This window comes from Rhinatrema bivittatum, chromosome 1 (assembly GCF_901001135.1).
Source record: "Rhinatrema bivittatum chromosome 1, aRhiBiv1.1, whole genome shotgun sequence".
Classification (NCBI taxonomy): domain Eukaryota; kingdom Metazoa; phylum Chordata; class Amphibia; order Gymnophiona; family Rhinatrematidae; genus Rhinatrema; species Rhinatrema bivittatum.
Genome location: NC_042615.1, coordinates 725,337,720 through 725,358,124, shown reverse-complemented (window position 1 = coordinate 725,358,124; position 20,405 = coordinate 725,337,720). Strand labels below are relative to the sequence as shown.

At 45.2% G+C, this 20,405-nt stretch overlaps 1 protein-coding gene across 1 annotated transcript in view; it reads left to right on the top strand.

Annotated features, from left to right (window-relative positions):
- Positions 1-14,105: 14,105 nt before the first annotated feature.
- The window catches only part of LOC115082135 (granzyme A-like), a 44,578-nt gene continuing 38,278 nt past the window's right edge, over positions 14,106-20,405 (top strand). The window contains exons 1-3 of the mRNA XM_029586395.1: positions 14,106-14,168; positions 16,838-16,976; positions 17,828-17,969. Coding sequence (XP_029442255.1) covers positions 14,108-14,168; positions 16,838-16,976; positions 17,828-17,969 — 342 coding nt within the window. The 5' untranslated portion in view covers positions 14,106-14,107. The remainder of the gene's footprint in view (positions 14,169-16,837; positions 16,977-17,827; positions 17,970-20,405) is intronic.

The window sequence follows — 20,405 nt, the reverse complement described above, 5'->3', positions numbered from 1 at the left end:
GTCTGCTGAATCCATGGCCTCAGCAAACTGTTGTGCCTGTGGACCCTTGTACTGAGGAGAGATTTGGAAGAGCCATGCAGGTTCTCACCATCAGCAGGCGGACCCAGGCGAAGCAGAGACCAGACAGGACCTTCACCTATACCAGCCCGCATTCCCCTCAGGTTGAGCTTTTGTGTGCTGAGCCTGCAGGACTTAGGCAAGGGTCTCTGCTGATGACTGGAGATGTGGTCAGGGGCCAGGCGAAGGTAATAGGAAGGCATCGAGTAGATGTGTCAAGGTCCAGGCAAGGGTCAGAGGCAAGCAGTGGTCAGGTGTATCCAAAGTCCAAACAGAGTTCAAGGGCAGGCAGTGGTCAGGTGTATTCAGAGTCCAGACAGAGGTCAAATCAGGTATCCATCCAAGGAGGAGGAAGAGGAACAGATAGGCTGTTGTAGTCAGGCAGTCAGGAGCAGGCCAGGCAGACGAGGGCTAGGGCAGGCAGAAAATAAAGACTGGAGCAAGCTGAAGACAAGGACTGGAACAAGCTGGGAAGCAACATACACTACTCACAGTAGCTAGACTTGTTGCTGAGGCAACTTTCTTCTGGGGAGCTGTCCTTATATAAGGCAGTACCAATGATGTTATCTCTAGGGGCCATGGGGACTTTCCCGCCACAGTCCCTTTAAATGACAGGAAATAGTGCACATGTGCGCCTAAGAGGAGGAGCCCTGCATGCTGTCAGCAATGTCCTGCTAGCATCTCACTGCATTGGGGAGCAGCATCCCTGCTACAGGGCTAGCTGGCGGCGTTTCATCACATTGAGAGGCTATGGGACTAGTCTGGCTGTGCCAAGTGAGTGCAGTGGTTCGTTGGAGTAGCCCAAGTACCGCCAAATGCAACACTTACTGCACATGATCCTGCTAGACAGCTCCAAATGCTAGTTTAAATCTATCATCGCAACCTAATTATCAGAGTCATTCATCCAAATGTGTTATGGCGTTAACAACACTAGCGCACATGCAAATTTTGGGAAGGGGTGGGATCAGGGAAGAGTTTAGCACAGTGTGCAACTATTTATATGCTTACAGGACAGGCATCTAGTAGTTCGAGGTGAGGTGTTTGTGGTGGTTTAGGGTTTAGGGGCCAGTTTTCCATACAGAATGAGACGTACGAACAGCACAATACAACGAGGTGAAGATTTGACATCATTTGGGGTGAGGAAAGTCTCTGTACTATGTTCTCTCAGCCTAGCTTGATGGTACCCTGTTATAGAATCCATCAAACTAGGGTGAGAGAACATAGTACAACATTTTATCTTTATGAGACTTTCCTCACTCCAAATGAAGTCAAATCTTCACCGAGGTGTACTGTGCTGTTCGTCCGTCTCACTCTACATACGAAACTGGCCCCTAAACCCTAAACCACTACCAACACCTCACCTCAAGCTATTAGATTCCCCTCCTATAGGCATATAGTTACACACTGTGAGGGCCTTCCCAGAGGTTCTCTCTCTCTCTCTCTCTCAGGAATTATTGCAATAAGTTTACCATGCTAATTTCCATAAACATACCCCTTTTTCTTAGTGTAGTTATTATCACATTTTGATGAATCTAGGGGTTAAATAGCAACCAGTACGAGGGTAGCTGTTGGCCAAAAATCCAGTCACCTAGGCTTCCTGCATAATCTGCTAGACAGACAAATCTATGAGCATCTGTGTTTCCATTAGTACTTCTAGTTATTAATGTGACACTCCCCCCCCCCCCCCCCCCCCGCAAAGGGGCCACTCTTCCCTGGCCCTGCTGAGCACTGCACCACTTGTTCCAGTGTGGTGGGCTCAGGTTCTGTGAATTGGGGGCAGGAATACCTTTGCAGGACCACTGAGGGTCACACAAACCCACAAAAGTAAAGCAGACCACTCCAAATGTTGTGTTCAAAAACAGAAAGAAAGTTTACTGAAGAAATATTATTAAAGTTCCAGCAGATACAAGAAATATTACAAATAAATCCACAAGGCAGGAAAAAAATCAGAAACAGCTCAGTTCTTTCAAAAATTTGTGCAGACACTGTTCTTATGCTATTTAAGTCTTTTCAAATCACTGAACACCTGTTCTTATGCTATTTAAGTCTTTTCAAATCACTGAACACCTTACAATTTTTCCACAAAGTTTTATTTCTCTGCTTAACCTCAGGGAAAAATAAAAGAGTCCTTCAAAACGTTTCTCAAAATACTTAAAAACTGATTGGCTGGCCCAAGACATATCATCCCACTGGCTTCTGGTAGTCCGAAGTTCTTGAGTTAACCCTTGTCATTTCCAGAAAAGATACTTTCTCATCAACAGCCCAAAAGTTGGAACCCCAGGCTGGGTCCCAGCTTCTGGTTGCCTTCTCTGGATCCCAACAAGGCAACACACTCCAAACTAAAAGCTCTATCAGCTCCACTCAATCACTACCAGAGATCTCCTCCCAGTGCCTCACGAAAGCACCCTTTATACTCCCCCTTGCCAGTTCTCTTATAGAAACATAGAAATGACGGCAGAAGAAGACCAAACAGCCCATCCAGTCTGCCCAGCAAGTTTCACACTTTTTTTTCTCATACTTATCTGTTACTCTTGGCTGTTAGTAGCCTTTTGGTTCTATTTCCCTTCCACCCCCACCATTAATGTAGAGAGCAGTGTTGGAACTGCATCTAAGTGAAATATCTAGCTTGATTAGTTAGGGGTAGTAACCACCGCAATAAGCAAGCTACACCCATGCTTATTTTTTTACCCAGTCTATGTAATTCAGTCCTTGTTGGTTGTTGTCTGTATATAGATCCACTTTTCTTCATTCCGCCTAACGTTGAAGCAGAGAGTTATGCTGGATATGCATTGAAAGTGAAGTATCAGTCTTTCTCCCCTGCCGTTGAAGCAGAGAGCTATGCTGAATATGCATTGAAAGTGAAGTATCAGACTTTCTCCCCTGCCTTTGAAGCAGAGAGCTATGCTGAATATGCCTTGAAAGTGAAGTATCAGTCTTTCTCCCCTGCCGTTGAAGCAGAGAGCTATTTATCTCCTCCCCCTCTGTAACCTTCTATCCAAACTTGGCCTCCCGCCCTTCATCTATGCTGACGATGTGCAAATCCTTATATCTGTACATGACACACTTCACAAAGCCACAGAGACCTGGAACTCCACCCTATCGATCATTAACACTCTCCTGACAAGCAACTTCCTTGCACTCAACACTGCCAAAAACAGAGCTTCTCTACATTGCACCCCAAAGCATTTCCCCACCCCTCCAATCAAACACCCCCTTCTCCGCCACTGCCTCCACCCATCTTGTGCGCAGTCTCGGCATCACTATTGATAACCACTTCACCTTCAAAAAATTCATTAATAATACAATCAAAGCCTGTTACTTCAAACTTCACTTACTCAAGAAACTGAAACCCCTTCTACACCTCAGTGACTTCCGCACCATTCTACAGGCCTTCATTCTATCCAAAATTGACTACTGTAATGCCCTGCTCCTAGGACTACCCAAAAGCACGCTGCAACCACTTCAATTACTACAAAATGCTGTTGCCCGGAACCTAACACCCACAAACGCGACCACATCACCCCTGTACTGCAACACCTACATTGGCTTCCAGTCACTGCAAGAATAACTTACAAATCTCACACCCTAGTCCACAAAGCCCTCCACAACCAAAATATGCACTGGCTAGAAGAACACCTTACATTTCACAACACAAACAGACCCACTAGACAGCAACCCAGAGCAACACTGCATATCCCAACACCCAAAGACTCTAAGCTCAGCTCCACTAAAGCTCGGGCACTGTCATTAGCTGCGCCTGCCCTTTGGAACAAAATCCCCCCATCACTACGTCAAGAATCATGCCCAAAAAAATTCAAACAGGACCTGAAAACCTACCTTTTCAAACAAGCATTCTCTGAACAGCACACCTCCCTCCTATGACGTCTACTCCCTCCCATTACGTCCACCCCCCACTGTCCATCATGACATAATTGTAAATAATGACATTCTTGTAAATAGTGATATTCTTGTAAATAGTGATATCTTTAAGCTTCATATTTTATACTTTATGCCTTATAATTTGTAAATCATTCAATGTTACCCTATCTTTATATTCACATGTTCATTGTTTCACTGTAAAGTGCTTGTTGCTGATTTTCGTTTAATGTGAACCGATAAGATGTTCCCAATGTTCATCGGTATATAAAAACTACTAAATAAAATAAATAAATAAATAAATAAATGCTGGATATGCATTGAAAGTGAAGTATCAGACTTTCTCCCCTGCCGTTGAAGCAGAGAGCTATGCTGGATATGCATGAAGTTTCAGTTTCCTTCCCCTGTCGTTGAAGCAGAGAGCTATGCTAGATATGCATTGAAAGTGAAGTATCAGGCTTATTTGGTTTGGGGTAGTAACCGCCTTAACAAGCAAGCTACTCCCCGCTTTTTTGTGAATGCAAATCCTTTTTTCCACGTTTCCTCTTGCCGTTGAAACTTAGAGCAATGTTGGAGTCACATTAACCGTGTGTATGTTTATTGAATAAGGGTATTATCTCCAGGTAGTAGCCATCATTCCCGCGAGCCACCCACTCTTCATTCACTTCCTCTAGACTTTATGGATCCACAGTGTTTATCCCACGCCCCTTTGAAGTCCTTCACAGTTCTGGTCTTCCCCACTTCCTCCGGAAGGGCATTCTAGGCATCCACCACCCTCTCCGTGAAGAAATACTTCCTGACATTGGTTCTGAGTCTTCCTCCCTGGAGCTTCAAATCGTGACCCCTGGTTCTGCTGATTTTTTTCCAACGGAAAAGGTTGTTGTCTTTGGATCATTAAAACCTTTCAAGTATCTGAAAGTCTGTATCATATCACCTCTGCTCCTCCTTTCCTCCAGGGTGCACATATTTAGATTCTTCAATCTCTCCTCATAAGTCATTTGATGAAGACCATCCACCTTTTTGGTCGCCCTTCTCTGGACCACCTCCATCTTGTCTCTGTCTCTTTGGAGATATGATCTCCAGAACTGAACACAGTACTCCGGGTGAGGCCTCACCAAGGACCTGTACAAGGGGATAATCACTTCCCTTTTCTTACTCGATATTCCTCTCTCTATGCAGTCCAGCATTCGTCTGTCTTTAGCTATCACCTTGTCACATTGTTTCGCCAACTTCAAATCATTAGACACTATCACCCCAAGGTCTCTCTCCTGCTCCGTGCATATCAGCCTTTCTCCCCCCATCGAATACAGTTCATTCGGATTTCCACTCCCCATGGGGTAGATTTTCAGAGCCCTGCTCGCCTAAATCCGCCCAAAACCGGGCGGATTTAGGCGAGCAGGGCCCTGCGCGCCGGGAAGCCTATTTTACATAGGCCTCCCGGCGCGCGCAGAGCCCCGGGACTCACGTAAGTCCCGGGGTTCTCGGAGGGGGGCGTGTCGGGGGCGTGTCGGGGGCGGGCCCGGTCGTCGTGGCGTTCCGGGGGCGTGTCGGCAGCGTTTTGGGGGCGGGTACGGGGCGTGGCTACGGCCCGGGGGCGTGGCCGCGCCCTCCGTACCCGCCCCCAGGTCGCGGCCCGGCGCGCAGCAGGCCCGCTGGCGCGCGGGGATTTACGTCTCCCTCCGGGAGGCGTAAATCCCCCGACAAAGGTAAGGGGGGGGTGTAGACAGGGCCGGGTGGGTGGGTTAGGTAGGGGAAGGGAGGGGAAGGTGAGGGGAGGGCAAAGGAAAGTTCCCTCCGAGGCCGCTCCGATTTCGGAGCGGCCTTGGAGGGAACGGGGGGAGGCAGCGCGGCTCGGCGCGCGCAGGCTATACAAAATCGATAGCCTTGCGCGCGCCGATCCAGGATTTTAGTGGATACGCGCGGCTCCGCGCGTATCTACTAAAATCCAGCGTACTTTTGCTTGAGTCTGATGCGCAAGCAAAAGTAGGCTGATCGCGCTTCTTTTAAAATCTACCCCCATATGCATGACTCTGCACTTCTTGGCATTGAATCTCAGCTGCCATATCTTTGACCACTCTTCCAGCTTCCTTAAATCCCGTCTCATTCTCTCCACTCCTTCCGGCGTATCCACTCTGTTGCAGATCTTAATGTCATCTGCAAAAAGACAAACCTTGCCTTCTATCCCATCCGCAATGTCGCTCACAAAGATATTGAACAGGACCGGTCCCAACACCGATCCTTGCGGTACACCGCTTAAAACCGCTCTTTCTTCAGAGAGAGTTCCATTTACCATCACACATTGTCTTCTGTCCATCAACCAGTTTGCAATCCAGGCCACCACGTCAGCACTCACTCCTAAGCTTCTCATTTTATTCATCAGTCTCCTGTGTGGGACTGTATCAAAAGCTTTGCTGAAATCCAAGTAGATGACATTGAGTGTTCTTCCTTGATCCAATTCCTTGGTTACCCAGTCAAAAAAGTCAATCAGGTTTGTCTGACAGGATCTTCCCCTGGTGAATCCATGCTGCCTCTGGTCCAGCAATTCTCCCGACTGTAGATAGTTCACTATTCTCTCTTTCAACAGTGACTCCATTACTTTTCCCACCACCGAAGTGAGACTAACTGGTCTGTAGTTACCAGCCTCTTCTCTGTTCCCACTCTTGTGAAGCGGAACCACCACCGCTCTTCTCCAATCACTCGGTACCACTCCCGTTTCTAGGGATCTATTGAACAGGTCACACAGCGGACCTGCCAGCACATCTCTGAGCTCCCTCAGTATCTTGGGATGAACTTCATCAGGCCCCATGGCTTTGTCCACTTTCAGTTTCTCCAGCTCTTCCCATACATTTTCTACTGTAAATGGAGTTACATCTACTCCAATCCCCTCCAGTTTCTTGTTAACAAGCGACGGTCCTTCTCCAGGGTCCTCTTTAGTGAATACAGAACTGAAGTATTCATTTAATATTTCTGCCATTTCTTCCTCTCTCTCTCCACACATTGATCCTTTCCACCTTTCAATTTCACTATACCACTTTGAACTTTTCTCTTTTCACTGATGTATCTGAAAAATGTTTTGTCACCTCTCTTTACCTCCTTGGCAATCCTCTCTTCCACTTGACTTTTTGCTGTCTTGATTAATTTCTTCGTCTCCCTCTGTTCTACCAGATATTCTTCTTTGTGCTCCTCCCTTTGGGATCTTTTATATTTCTTGAACACTGTTCTTTTAGCCTTTATTTTGTCAGCCACTTCCTTTGAGAATCAGATAGGTTTCATTTTTCTTTTGCTTTTCTTTACTTTTCTAGCATATAGATTAGCTGCCTTGGTAATTGCTCCTTTTAATTGGTCCACTGTTGATCCACATCTCTCTCATTCTCCCAGCCTTTTAGTTCTTCCTCCAGGTACTTCCCCATTTCATCAAAGTCTATGAACTGCAAAACTTGGGTCTTTGTGCTTCTTTTCCTTATCCTTTTTGTGATATTAAACCATACCGTTTGATGATCACTGGTGCTGAGGTGGGCGCCCACCTGGACATCAGAGACATTATTTCCATTAGTGAGCACTAAGTCGAGTATAGCTCCTTCTCTTGTGGGTTCCATTACCATTTGTTTGAACAAAGCTACTTGCAGGGCATCCACTATTTGTCTACTAATATTAGATTCTGCAGATGGGATTCTCCAGTCTAAATCTGGCATATTAAAGTCTCCAACGATCACCACTTCCCCCTTCTTTCCTATCTTTTGGATGTCTTCAACCAGATCTCTGTCCAGCTCTCCCTTTTGGTTTGGGGTGGGGGAGGGAAAGAACCTTCCTGGCACTCACTGCTCACATTAACTCCCTCTGAATCTCACACTGTACCTGCAATTGCTGGAAAATTCCCTGTGGTAAGGGCTCTATCCCTTACATGCACATACTTGCAACCTGCCAGTCAGTTGCTAGTTAATTCTGGAATCACAGCCTGCCAGACCTGCCCAGCAATGTTTCTTATTTCCCATTTTGCCATTCATTCTGGCAAGCCTGGCATTTGTTGTTGAATCGTTTGAGTAGGGCATTTTAACACCGAAACACATGCCGCTTAGGTCATGCCGCTACTGCTGCTCTCTTCACTTTTTGAAACTAAGGATCCTCTGTGCTTATCCAGTGCCCTCTTAGATTCCATTACTATTTTAGCCTTCCCCCACTCTGGAAGGGTATTCCATGCATCCACCATCTTTTCCGTGAAATAATATTTCATGACCTTACTCCTAAGTCTAGCACCTTGGAGTTGTTCTAGAACAGGGGTGGCCAACTCCAGGCCTCGAGAGTGACAGACAGGCTTGGTGTTCAGGATATCCACAATGAATATGCATGAGAATGGTTTGCATACACTGGAGGCAATGCATGCAAATCTTATGCATATTCATTGCGGAAATTCTGAAAGGGCTCTCGAGGACTGGAGTTGGCCACCCCTGTTCTAGAACTTCCCTTTTACTTAAAAAGGTATATGTCCTGTTAAATCATGAAGATTTTTTCAAGACATATGGGAACCTTTTAGAAAGTTTCTTCTCTTAGATGTGCAACAGATGGTAAGATTTTGTGAGAATCATTAATGAGGGGCATTCTGCTTATAGAGCTATATTACAATCTTTTATTGTCCTTGTTGTAGCCCACCAAGTATTTGCTGTTTTTTGTGCTCATATTGGGGTTTGGTTTTGGGGAAAATGGAAGAAAATTGTTGAACTCTGCCCAGTATTGCATTTTATGTAGGAAACTGATTTCTTAATTTAAAAAAAGTTAAAAAAAGAAGGTTTATGTCTTATGTACTGTATCTTTCAGGTATCTGAATGTCTCTGTCATATCCCCCCTGCTTCTGGCCTCTGCTGGGATTATACCTATTTAGCTCCTTACATCTCTTCTCATAGGGCTTCTGATGTAGACCCAATACCATTTTGGGAGCTCTTCTCTGGACTGCCTCTACCCTGTCTATATCCTTCCAGAGATATGGTCTCACTAACAACCTGAGTGTAGCACTAATATTACATAAGAACATAAGAACATAAGAAAATGCCATACTGGGTCAGACCAAGGGTCCATCAAGCCCAGCATCCTGTTTCCAACAGTGGCCAATCCAGGCCATAAGAACCTGGCAAGTACCCAAAAACTAAGTCTATTAAATGTAACCATTGCTAATGGCAGTGGCTATTCTCTAAGTGAACTTAATAGCAGGTAATGGACTTCTCCTCCAAGAACTTATCCAATCCTTTTTTAAACACAGCTATACTAACTGCACGAACCACATTCTCTGGCAACAAATTCCAGAGTTTAATTGTGCGTTGAGTAAAAAAGAACTTTCTCCGATTAGTTTTAAATGTGCCCCATGCTAACTTCATGGAGTGTCCCCTAGTCTTTCTACTATCCGAAAGAGTAAATAACCGATTCACATCTACCCGTTCTAGACCTCTCATGATTTTAAACACCTCTATCATATCCCCCCTCAGTCGTCTCTTCTCCAAGCTAAAAAGTCCTAACCTCTTTAGTCTTTCCTCATAGGGGAGTTGTTCCATTCCCCTTATCATTTTGGTAGCCCTTCTCTGTACCTTCTCCATCGCAATTATATCTTTTTTGAGATGCGGCGACCAGAATTGTACACAGTATTCAAGGTGCGGCCTCACCATGGAGCGATACAGAGGCATTATGACATTTTCCGTTTTATTCATCATTCCTTTTCTAATAATTCCCAACATTCTGTTTGCTTTTTTGACTGCCGCAGCACACTGAACCGACGATTTCAATGTGTTATCCACTATGACACCTAGATCTCTTTCTTGGGTTGTAGCACCTAATATGGAACCCAACATCGTGTAATTATAGCATGGGTTATTTTTCCCTATATGCATCACCTTGCACTTATCCACATTAAATTTCATCTGCCATTTGGATGCCCAATTTTCCAGTCTCACAAGGTCTTCCTGCAATTTATCACAATCTGCTTGTGATTTAACTACTCTGAACAATTTTGTGTCATCTGCAAATTTGATTATCTCACTCGTCGTATTTCTTTCCAGATCATTTATAAATATATTGAAAAGTAAGGGTCCCAATACAGATCCCTGAGGCACTCCACTGTCCACTCCCTTCCACTGAGAAAATTGCCCATTTAATCCTACTCTCTGTTTCCTGTCTTTTAGCCAGTTTGCAATCCACGAAAGGACATCGCCACCTATCCCATGACTTTTTACTTTTCCTAGAAGCCTCTCATGAGGAACTTTGTCAAACGCCTTCTGAAAATCCAAGTATACTATATCTACCGGTTCACCTTTATCCACATGTTTAATAACTCCTTCAAAAAAGTGAAGCAGATTTGTGAGGCAAGACTTGCCCTGGGTAAAGCCATGCTGACTTTGTTCCATTAAACCATGTCTTTCTATATGTTCTGTGATTTTGATGTTTAGAACACTTTCCACTATTTTTCCTGGCACTGAAGTCAGGCTAACCGGTCTGTAGTTTCCCGGATCGCCCCTGGAGCCCTTTTTAAATATTGGGGTTACATTTGCTATCCTCCAGTCTTCAGGTACAATGGATGATTTTAATGATAAGTTACAAATTTTTACTAATAGGTCTGAAATTTCATTTTTTAGTTCCTTCAGAACCCTGGGGTGTATACCATCCAGTCCAGGTGATTTACTACTCTTCAGTTTGTCAATCAGGCCTACCACATCTTCTAGGTTCACCGTGATTTGATTCAGTCCATCTGAATCATTACCCATGAAAACCTTCTCCACTACGGGTACCTCCCCAACATCCTCTTCAGTAAACACCGAAGCAAAGAAATCATTTAATCTTTCCGCAATGGCCTTATCTTCTCTAAGTGCCCCTTTAACCCCTCGATCATCTAACGGTCCAACTGACTCCCTCACAGGCTTTCTGCTTCGGATATATTTAAAAAAGTTTTTACTGTGAGTTTTTGCCTCTACAGCCAACTTCTTTTCAAATTCTCTCTTAGCCTGTCTTATCAATGTCTTACATTTAACTTTCCAATGTTTATGCTTTATCCTATTTTCTTCTGTTGGATCCTTCTTCCAATTTTTGAATGAAGATCTTTTGGCTAAAATAGCTTCTTTCACCTCCCCTTTTAACCATGCCGGTAATCGTTTTGCCTTCTTTCCACCTTTCTTAATGTGTGGAATACATCTGGACTGTGCTTCTAGAATGGTATTTTTTAACAATGACCACGCCTCTTGGACATTTTTTACTTTTGTAGCTGCTCCTTTCAGTTTTTTTCTAACAATTTTTCTCATTTTATCAAAGTTTCCCTTTTGAAAGTTTAGCACGAGAGCCTTGGATTTGCACACTGTTCCTTTTCCAGTCATTAAATCAAATTTGATCATATTATGATCACTATTGCCAAGCGGCAATAGTGATCATAATATAGACTATAGCGAGGTCGATATTCTAAGCCTTTCTGTATGTAACTTTTCACACAAAAGTTTGAGTTTTCACATTTTATCCTTGCTGACCGCATAAACTTTGGGCAAGCAACTTTTTCTGCGCATAAAGATGGTACCTTTCAAACCAGCATGCAGGCGCACATGTGCCACACATTCGTTGGCCCGCACCCAGGGGACACGGCTATTTTCTGACTTGCACACATATGTGCACGCATGTTATAAAATAGCCTGGCCGTGAGCATGCCAAACTTTAAGTGGGGACGCGCGAGTGCGCACAAATCAGATTTTAAAGGGGGCACGGCGCTGATGCCATTTCCAGTTTTACCAGTTTGTTCCTAGCTCACCCAGATCACAGATAGGTCTTCCAGCCCCCACCCCCCGGTTTAAAAGCCTTCACTCCCCCCAGTTATCTCCAACCCTTAAAACCCTGCAGATCTTTCTGTTTATCTTTATTTAATAACTTACACGGCATCCACAGCTCAAGTAAAGTTATGCAGCAGGGGGCATTGGCGTGCACCGGATCATGTTAAGTATTTATGTGCACATCTCAGCTTCACATCTCGAAATGCCCGTGCCCCGTCCAGACTACACCCATGCCACTCCCCAGTTTTGAAAATTTCCGAGACGTGCACGCGGCGGCATTTACGTGCGTACCTGGCCGGCTTTTGAAAGCCGCTCGGCGCGCGCAAGCTCAACATATTCACGCATCCCCTAATTAATGCACGCATTGGGCTTTTAAAATTCACCTTAAAACGTAGTCCGGACAAAAAAAGAGGCCTCAATGGGGGCATTCCAGGCATGGGGATTAACTTTAGCCGGTGAGGGCACACGTTGAGCACTCTCAGGATAAAGTTTAATTCATTAGTCTGGTCGGAAAAACAGCTGCCCTAACTTTATCCAAATATATTCAGCAGCAGACTTGTGCATGTAAGTCCCGCTGAATATGCAGGAAAAGTTTGCCGCTTGCCAGCTGACTGAATATTGATCTCAGGGCTCCTAACTCTTCTATGCCAGTGATTATATAAAAGAGGTATTATAGGGTTTGAGCCTGGAGGCCTCTGGCGTGTATGCGAATGGTGAAACCTTTAGGGGGAGCTTAGAGTTTTGTTACGTGAATGTGCAGGAGGAAGCCTAAAGGTCAGTGGCACCTGTTCTGCTGTGCTCCTGGTGTTTGCAGCATGGAAACTTTCCACTTTCCAGTTCCTTGGTCCTAGCTTACTTCAACAGCCACTGGGAAGGTTATTCTGAATGCCTTTTAATTTTTGATCCTTTGGAAAGGTTCACCTATATATTTATGTGTTTATTTACTTAGATTTTTCCCCCACCTTTTTGAATAAGAAATTCACCCAAGGCGGGGTACAGCTTATTAGAATGGCAGCATATAGTTAGAGGTCAGTAGCAGCTTAATAATTTTAGTCTTAGAAAGGTAGACACTAGGACTAAACTTGTGGGACAGAGTGAGGGGGAGAAAGGAGTTAGTAAGCAGCATCTGAAAGGGGAGCTGTGCTGGGGGATGCTTATGTCTGGAGGGAGGGGGCTAGGAGAATGGGCTGCAGCGCAGGGGGAGAGTGGGTGCTATGGGTCTTGGTGGTGTGGGAGGCATCTGGTGGGGGCGCAGCTGCACCATCGGAGAAGGGAGACAAGGGTGGGGAGCAGAGCGAGGAAGGGAGAGGGAAGGCGGGCTGTGAGAGGAGACGGGATGAAAACTGAACAGGTGGAATGGGGCAACCTGAAGAGGCGAGAGTGAATGGGATGAAGGAATGGTAGGAGAGAGGAGAAATGAGTGGTGAAATGTTATGCATGCATTCTGAAAGTGGAGGGCACGGAGGAGAAGAGAGACTGGAGAGTGACTGGAATAAGGGGGGGAGGCATGGAGGGAGCAAGAAGCAAGGGCGTCAAAGATAAGATAAGGAACGTGCTCCTTTAGCTGCTCCCCACCCAGTCTGGCTGGACTATTATGACTAGTTGGAGAGAAAGCACTTGCCTGCTTGCCCACCCTGAAATTCACTGACTCATGCCCCCCCCTGACACACACACATCAATTTCTGGAGCCACCGCTGCCTGGTCACTATCCTGATTACATATCACTAGACAAATTGGTCTATTTTGAAGCGTTTCAAAATGTATCCAACAAGTCTATAGCCTTCCTCTCTCTGTCCATACTCATCTACCAAGTGTGTGCACTGTGAGCAGGCTGGACTGTGCTCTGCAGGCGCGGGATCCTCCAGCCCTGGCTGGTCTGGGTGCTCCGGCTTCCCTCCCCCTCCCCCCGTCTGCTGGTGGGGAGAACTGAAATGGGTCTCATTTGTGCAACGTTGCAGCCTCCACTTTCCTGGCTCCTTGCCCACCACAAACGGTTACATTTATCAACCTGCCCACCTTAAATTAGCATTTACATCTCTTGATTTCACTGTTTCCAATAAATGTGCTCTTGGTCAACATGATCATTCGAGGAAATGTTCATTCTTACTATAACTGCTCAGCAGCTTAGGGCAAAGAGAAGGGCTAGTGACACATTCTCCTTCTCAAGGCGTGAAAAGGAAGTCGTTTTGGTCACAGTTCACACCACCCGAAAGAAAAAGCCACATGTAAGGCAGGTAAGGTAATACCTAATACAGCTGAAAATAAAACAGCACTAGAGGGGCAGGCAAAAGGTTTTGGCAATGTCCCAAGTGTAAAACCACCACATCCTTTATCTTTTCATCACACATTAAAAGGAGGCAGGTACCAGAGTGAAGAAGACAGCCAGAATGGCCCTTCTGTTAACCCTGGCTCTCTCCGCTGCTGCTTTTCTCCTGCAAATCCGTGGAGGTAGGTCGGTCTTGCTTTCATCTGTTTGTTTGAAATGCAGAGAATTATTAATTGTTATTACTTAAAGTTTGAACAAATGAAGTGAAGAGCAACACACATCAAATCAAAACCTGATTACTAGGACAGAGGAAATAGAGAAGCTATAATCTCTAATTTCATTTCAGATTTTTTTTTTTTCCAGTGGGTTTGCTTTCTTGCCTTCTCACCTCAGTTGTTGTCGTTTGGAACTGTCTTAGAAAGGATATAAGCAAACCAAGACTATTATTTAGTAAACTTCTGGTGAAATTACTTTTAGATAAATGGACTTGATCTATTCAATGTAAATAAATCTTATTTGATAGAGCTCAGATATAGGAGCAGGGCTATAGTAGGGACCCTGAGTGACGAGAGAAGACAGAAGAAATTATAGCCATTGGCAGCAAAGTGCAGTGATGGTGATTATTTTTATTCCCCCACAGATTTGGGCAATTATGTGACTGGCAAATTTCTGTAGTGCTTTGCCATTGTCTTCTGTCTTCTCAGGTGGTTTCCTATCTAAGTGCCAGTCACACCGCAGGCACTGCTTAGCAGCCAAGTTCTGGCAGGTTCAGGTTCTCCTGGGACTGTATCAGCAGGGGAGAGAGGCACAAATGGGCAGACTGGATGGGCCAGTTTGTCCTTATCTGCCAACATCTTGTAGGTTTCTCTGTGTACAAAGATCTATGTCTGTCTATTTATAATTTCCCCTCCTATGCACCTAAGGGTCAGATTTAGTGCACTCTCACATTTCGACTTCAGTCCTCCTGAATCCCTGACACAGCCACAAATCTCATTACCTACTGTTCAGTCCTCATTTAGGGGTAGATTTTAAAAGGAGTGTGCGCGGCGTACAGCGCACACATGTATGCCCGATTTTATAACATGTGTGCGCAGGCTCACACATGTTATAAAATCGGGGGGCAGTGCATGCAAGGGGGTACACAATTGTGCACCTTGCGCGTGCCGAGCCCGCGCCGAGCCGCGCTGCCTTCCCCCATTCCCTCCCAGGTCGCTCCGAAATCGCAGCGGCCTCAGAGGAAACTTCCCTACTCCCCCTCCCCACCTTCCCTTCCCTTTGCCCAGCTCCCCCACCCTTCCCCCCTACTTTTTACTTTTTCTGTCTTTTATTACAAAACTTACTTCAGCCCTGGGGCTGAAATAAGTTGCGTGCGCCGGCTCACTGCCGGCGCGCAATCCCAAGCACAGCGGCAAATGGCCGCTGTGCCTGGAGCCTCTGACCCCCGCCCTGCCCCCGGACCACCCCACCCCGGACTGCCCTGCCCACGCCCCGCCCCCTTCCTGCCCCTTTAGTAAAGCCCTGGGACTTACACGCGTCCCGGGGCTTTAAGTGCGTCGCTGGCCTTTATAAAATAGGCCTGGCACGCATAAGGCCAGTTACGTGCGTAAATCCAGAGGATTTACACGCGTAGTCTTTTGAAACTCCGGCCCTTATCTTTCTGCCAAATGAGTTTGAAATGCATTTCCATCAGGCTGGTGGCTCAGAGGAAAAGTGCCATGCAGCACCATGAGAAATGTTCCTGGATCAGGGCATCCGCTCCCCGAGTCAGCCAGGCTGGGGATGCTGAGGAGCAGTGTTCACAGGCCCCTCAGGGGGAGGGAGTCAGGGCCCATGACTGCAGATTTCCAGAAGAAGCCTTGGTGCATGGCCCCCTGCCCAGTACCATCACTGCAACCACTGAACTAAATGTAAGCCGGGAGGGGAAATAAAAGAGGGGTAAAAATCCCAGGGTAGTTGCAAATGAAGTTTCATGGCTCCAGATCCCAGCCTTGGTTCTGATTGTTTTGGAAGTACAAATGAGCAGAGGATTAAAAATAAATGCATTTCCACTGACTTTCAGAATCATTTTAAAGAAAAGTTGAGTAGGGATTGGAACTCAAATTAAATGTGCATTTCAGTGATTATTTAGTAGGAAAGTTAAATTAGGATTGTGCTGTAGGATGGTATCTGGTTAGTACCCTGTATGGTCACACTCGACATCAAAGTCATAAGAAGGACAATCAGATCTCAAGTGAGATTTTTTGAGACACTGTTTCAAAGAGGACTAGAGAAGAATACATTTTAAAATATGACAATTAAAAAGTAAATTAGCAGTTGATGACGGGAGGATTTCTGCTTTGTTTGTGCACCCGTATTAATTTCATCGGGAGTACAGCATACTTTTAATATCTTTCACTGCACATGGCTGGATAATAGGACCAATGTACCAGTCAGAAATATTTCCAGTTAAGAGGCTCCTACAGTGCATCCATCAGGGCCTGAATTCATAAAATAAACTCAGTTCATTTGCTGCTTTTTGTTAGATGGAGTTCTAAAATAAATGCTGTGCAACTAATCGACTTGATTTAAACAACTTAGACCAGATGCTTCAATGATGGAACAGTAAATTCAGGTTTGCTGGAGATCAGCTCTAATTAACTGATGTCAACAAGTTTTGCTGAGAAAGTACTATCAGCAAAAATATTGAATTATTGCAATAACAGTTAATGATTTTACAGCACAAAACTATTTTGCAAAACTTATACCGGTAATTGCTTTTAACCTTATTTCTAGATTTGTCTATATTTTAAGTATATATTTTAGAACAAAGGGAGATATTTTAATATGGATTTAATATTTTGTTGTTTTGCAGGATTGGGTGTGGAAATTATTGGAGGAAAGGAAGCGAGCCCACATTCAATGCCTTTCATGGCCCTCATTAAAGGCAAAGATATATGTGGAGGAATTTTGATCAAAGCCAACTGGGTATTAACTGCAGCTCACTGTAGCGTGTAAGTTCATGTGCCTTATTAAATGATTAGCAGATATACTGTCTAGACCAGGCTCAGAAATTAGGGGTAACTCTTACTCCAAGGGATAATGCACAGAACTAAAGTTAATGTAAGTCCTGCAGTGTGAAATGCTTTTTCACAATATTGGTGTTATGGAACTAGATTAATTAAAGCAGTTAGGGATGAGGGTCACCAGCAGCTTCTCATTTTTCAGGACAATAATGCTACTTAGACTTTATAGTGCTACTAAACATAACAGTATGCAGGCAGTGCAATGGTGAGAAGAATTCAAGTGCAATAAGCAGGCCTGAATTAGTTAACAGGCACACTAGGCCTGTGCTTTAAGGCACCAAAAAACTGTATGTGTGTGTGTGTGTGTGAGAGAGAGGAATGGGGAAGAGAGAGCGTAACAGCATCATCAGTGCCTAGGGGCAGCAAAATCCTAAAACTGACACTGACATTAAGTCTGTTCTCAAAGGAGCTTATAATATAAGTGGGTACCTGAGGCAAAGGGAGAAAAAGTGATTTTCCCAATGTATATCAGTGGGAGAAATAGAATTTGAACCCTGGTTTCCTTGGGTCCTGGCCCATGCTGCAACCACGAGGCCAATCCAGTTGTGCATTTATAACCTAATTGCATGCAGGGATTTACAGTCCATCTTTGCTTAGAGTAACCAGAACTACATGCATGCCACAGGGTGGAAACAGGATTTTTATCAGCCTGTTTTTAAAAAAATGGAGCCAGCTGGTAATCCTGAAAATGAATTTTACACGCTTTCATGTATTTTACAAACCATTTTACTAAGATCTCCAATTATAAATATGCTTAAGTAAGACTTACTTTATTTTAGTAACAACAAGACAGATGTTATCCTTGGGGTTCATTCGCAGTTTCAAAGAGAGAAGGAACAACAAAAATTTATGATACAGAAAGCTGTGCCACATCCCTGCTTTGATGAACAGATGCATGAAAATGATCTCATGCTTCTTCAAGTAAGTATCTGTAAACACCTTTTGGCACCAAACTATCTCAGGTACTTTCATGTGGGTAGCCAGATGATAAGGCAATTTGGGTTTCCACTTTTAAAGATGGTGTGGTGATAGTTTGCACACCCAGAAAATAAATCTAAATTGAAAAATGATTTCAGAGGCACTTTTATAATTAAAGGATTTTATTTTGCTGGCAAATGGATACTTTTCTAGGTTTTTCACCTCTAGAAACAAGTGTAATTATTGAACAAACAAACCTTTCAATAATGTCAATAATTTCAATGAGAAATAATGTACCTTATTGCACAGAAAAACAATTTTTCCATATGTGACTCTCACTCTAATTCTTAACACAGTTTGGAATAGAAACCAGTGCCTGCACAAAGATTACTTCTTAATGAGAACAAATGTTGAATTTCAACTTTAATTTAAGAAATCTGATTCTTTGTGTTAACTTGTTATTACAAGCTCTTTAGGCAATTCTGGAAATCTCCAGGTAAGATTTAATAACTTTTATCTTTAACCTGTTTTAACTCAATGACTTTAATCTCTTGGGGGTCCATGTGTGTTGCACTAGTGCATTTTACCAAAATTGTGTCACAGTTCATTGGTGCTCACCTCTCTTTGATTTCTGGGTAATAATTTTTGAGAGTTCTGCTTGTGAACACTAGGTAGAGAGTGCTGACCCAAGAATGATGTGAAGCTTTGATGGCTTATGATTGCCGAATAGCTCACGCTGCTTGATGGCGTAGACTAGACCCAATCTTCACCACAAAGTCTCAGGATACTGTTGCGCTGGAGATGGTGCAGGATTGGTACGGCCCTCTGGTCGGATCCTGAGAGCGCCTGCCACCAGGAGGCAGAGCACACGAGAAGACAGAGGCTAGCTGGAGCTTCACCAATAACAGTTCGGGGTTGAGCCCTTGGGTACCCGGACCGCCTGGACTTAGGTGGGCCTCTGATGGTCTCCTGGAGAGTTAGCGGAGGGGTGTGCCCACCACGAGCAAGGGTGTGCGGCTGATGTAGGGATGATGGACCAGATCCGAACTGGAAGCTCCGGAGACCTCAGGGAGGCAACAGTTCAGGAAGGTACTCCGGGCGAGGCAGGTAGCGCCTGCGGGTCTGGTCAGGTGAAGGCCATGGATGGATTCCAAGCAGGCTGGTCTGGTTGCCTCAGTAGGCCAGAAGAGAGTGTCTGAGTGACGCACAAGGGTCAGAGCCAGAGTATCAGTCCAGAAGTGGTCAGCCAAAGCAGGGGTCAAATACCAAGGTCAGTCCGAGCATAGTCAAGGCAAGCGACGGTCGATTCCAGGCAGCAGACGGAGAGAATGGTCAGGCAGGCAGTGGTCAGTTCCAGGGAGCAGACAAGAGAATGGTCAGGCAGGCAGTGGTCAGTTCCAGGGAGCAGACAAGAGAATGGTCAGGCAGGCAGTGGTCAGTTCCAGGGAGCAGACAAGAGAATGGTCAGGCATGCAGTGGTCAGTTCTAGGCGACAGACAAGAGGGTAGTCAGACAGGCAGTGGTCAGTTCCAGGGAGCAGACAAGAGAATGGTCAGGCATGCAGTGGTCAGTTCTAGGCGACAGACAAGAGGGTAGTCAGACAGGCAGAGGTCAGTACCAGAGATCAGTCCGAAGAGGTACTATCTGAGTACGGATACAGGAACACACGGAGACGCTGGAACAAGGAGACGCTGGAACACGGAGTTAGGCAAGCTTACTACACCACAGTGTCGACCTGATTGCCAAGGCGAGGTCCTGGCGACAGGGCCTCGCTTTAAATAGCAGGACTACGTGACATCATCGGGAGGCACCCCCGCGGGTTTTTCCCACCTTGGGCCCTTTAAAGGGCTGCGCGTCTGCCGCACGCGCACCTAAGGGCGTGGCCGAGGATGCCGACGACACGGATCCCCAGCGGGAGCTCCGCCATGAGGCCTGCGATGAGGATGGTGAGCGGGGGGCCCGAGGATGCTGTGAGCTGGCTATGGCAGCGAGGGAGGGGTGTCCAGAACGGGTGAGCAGGCCCGGTCGCGGCACCCATGTGGCCAGGACAAGCAACAGATACAGTGGTTCACCTACTACGCTATCTCAAACCAAACCAATAATAAAGGCTGACTGCCTCACACCGCCAATCTTCCACAGTCTATAATGCTGCTAGCATGTGTGTATAAATGACACTGGAGTTCTTGCTATTAGAAATCAAAAAATAATTATTTCAAGCCTAAGGATGCTTGCTTTTAGAAAACTCACAAAGTAAAGAAAATATTCAAGCACACTCTCTCACACATTCCACACTTATTTGCTAATAAAGACAGGAACAAGTTGTAGGACATCTATATTCCAAATTATTTCAAGGAAATGTCTTTTCCTCTAAGGAAACAACACAGAGATACCTTTATTTACAGGTCCTGTGATTAAACACTGCAGCACCTTTATCTGAAT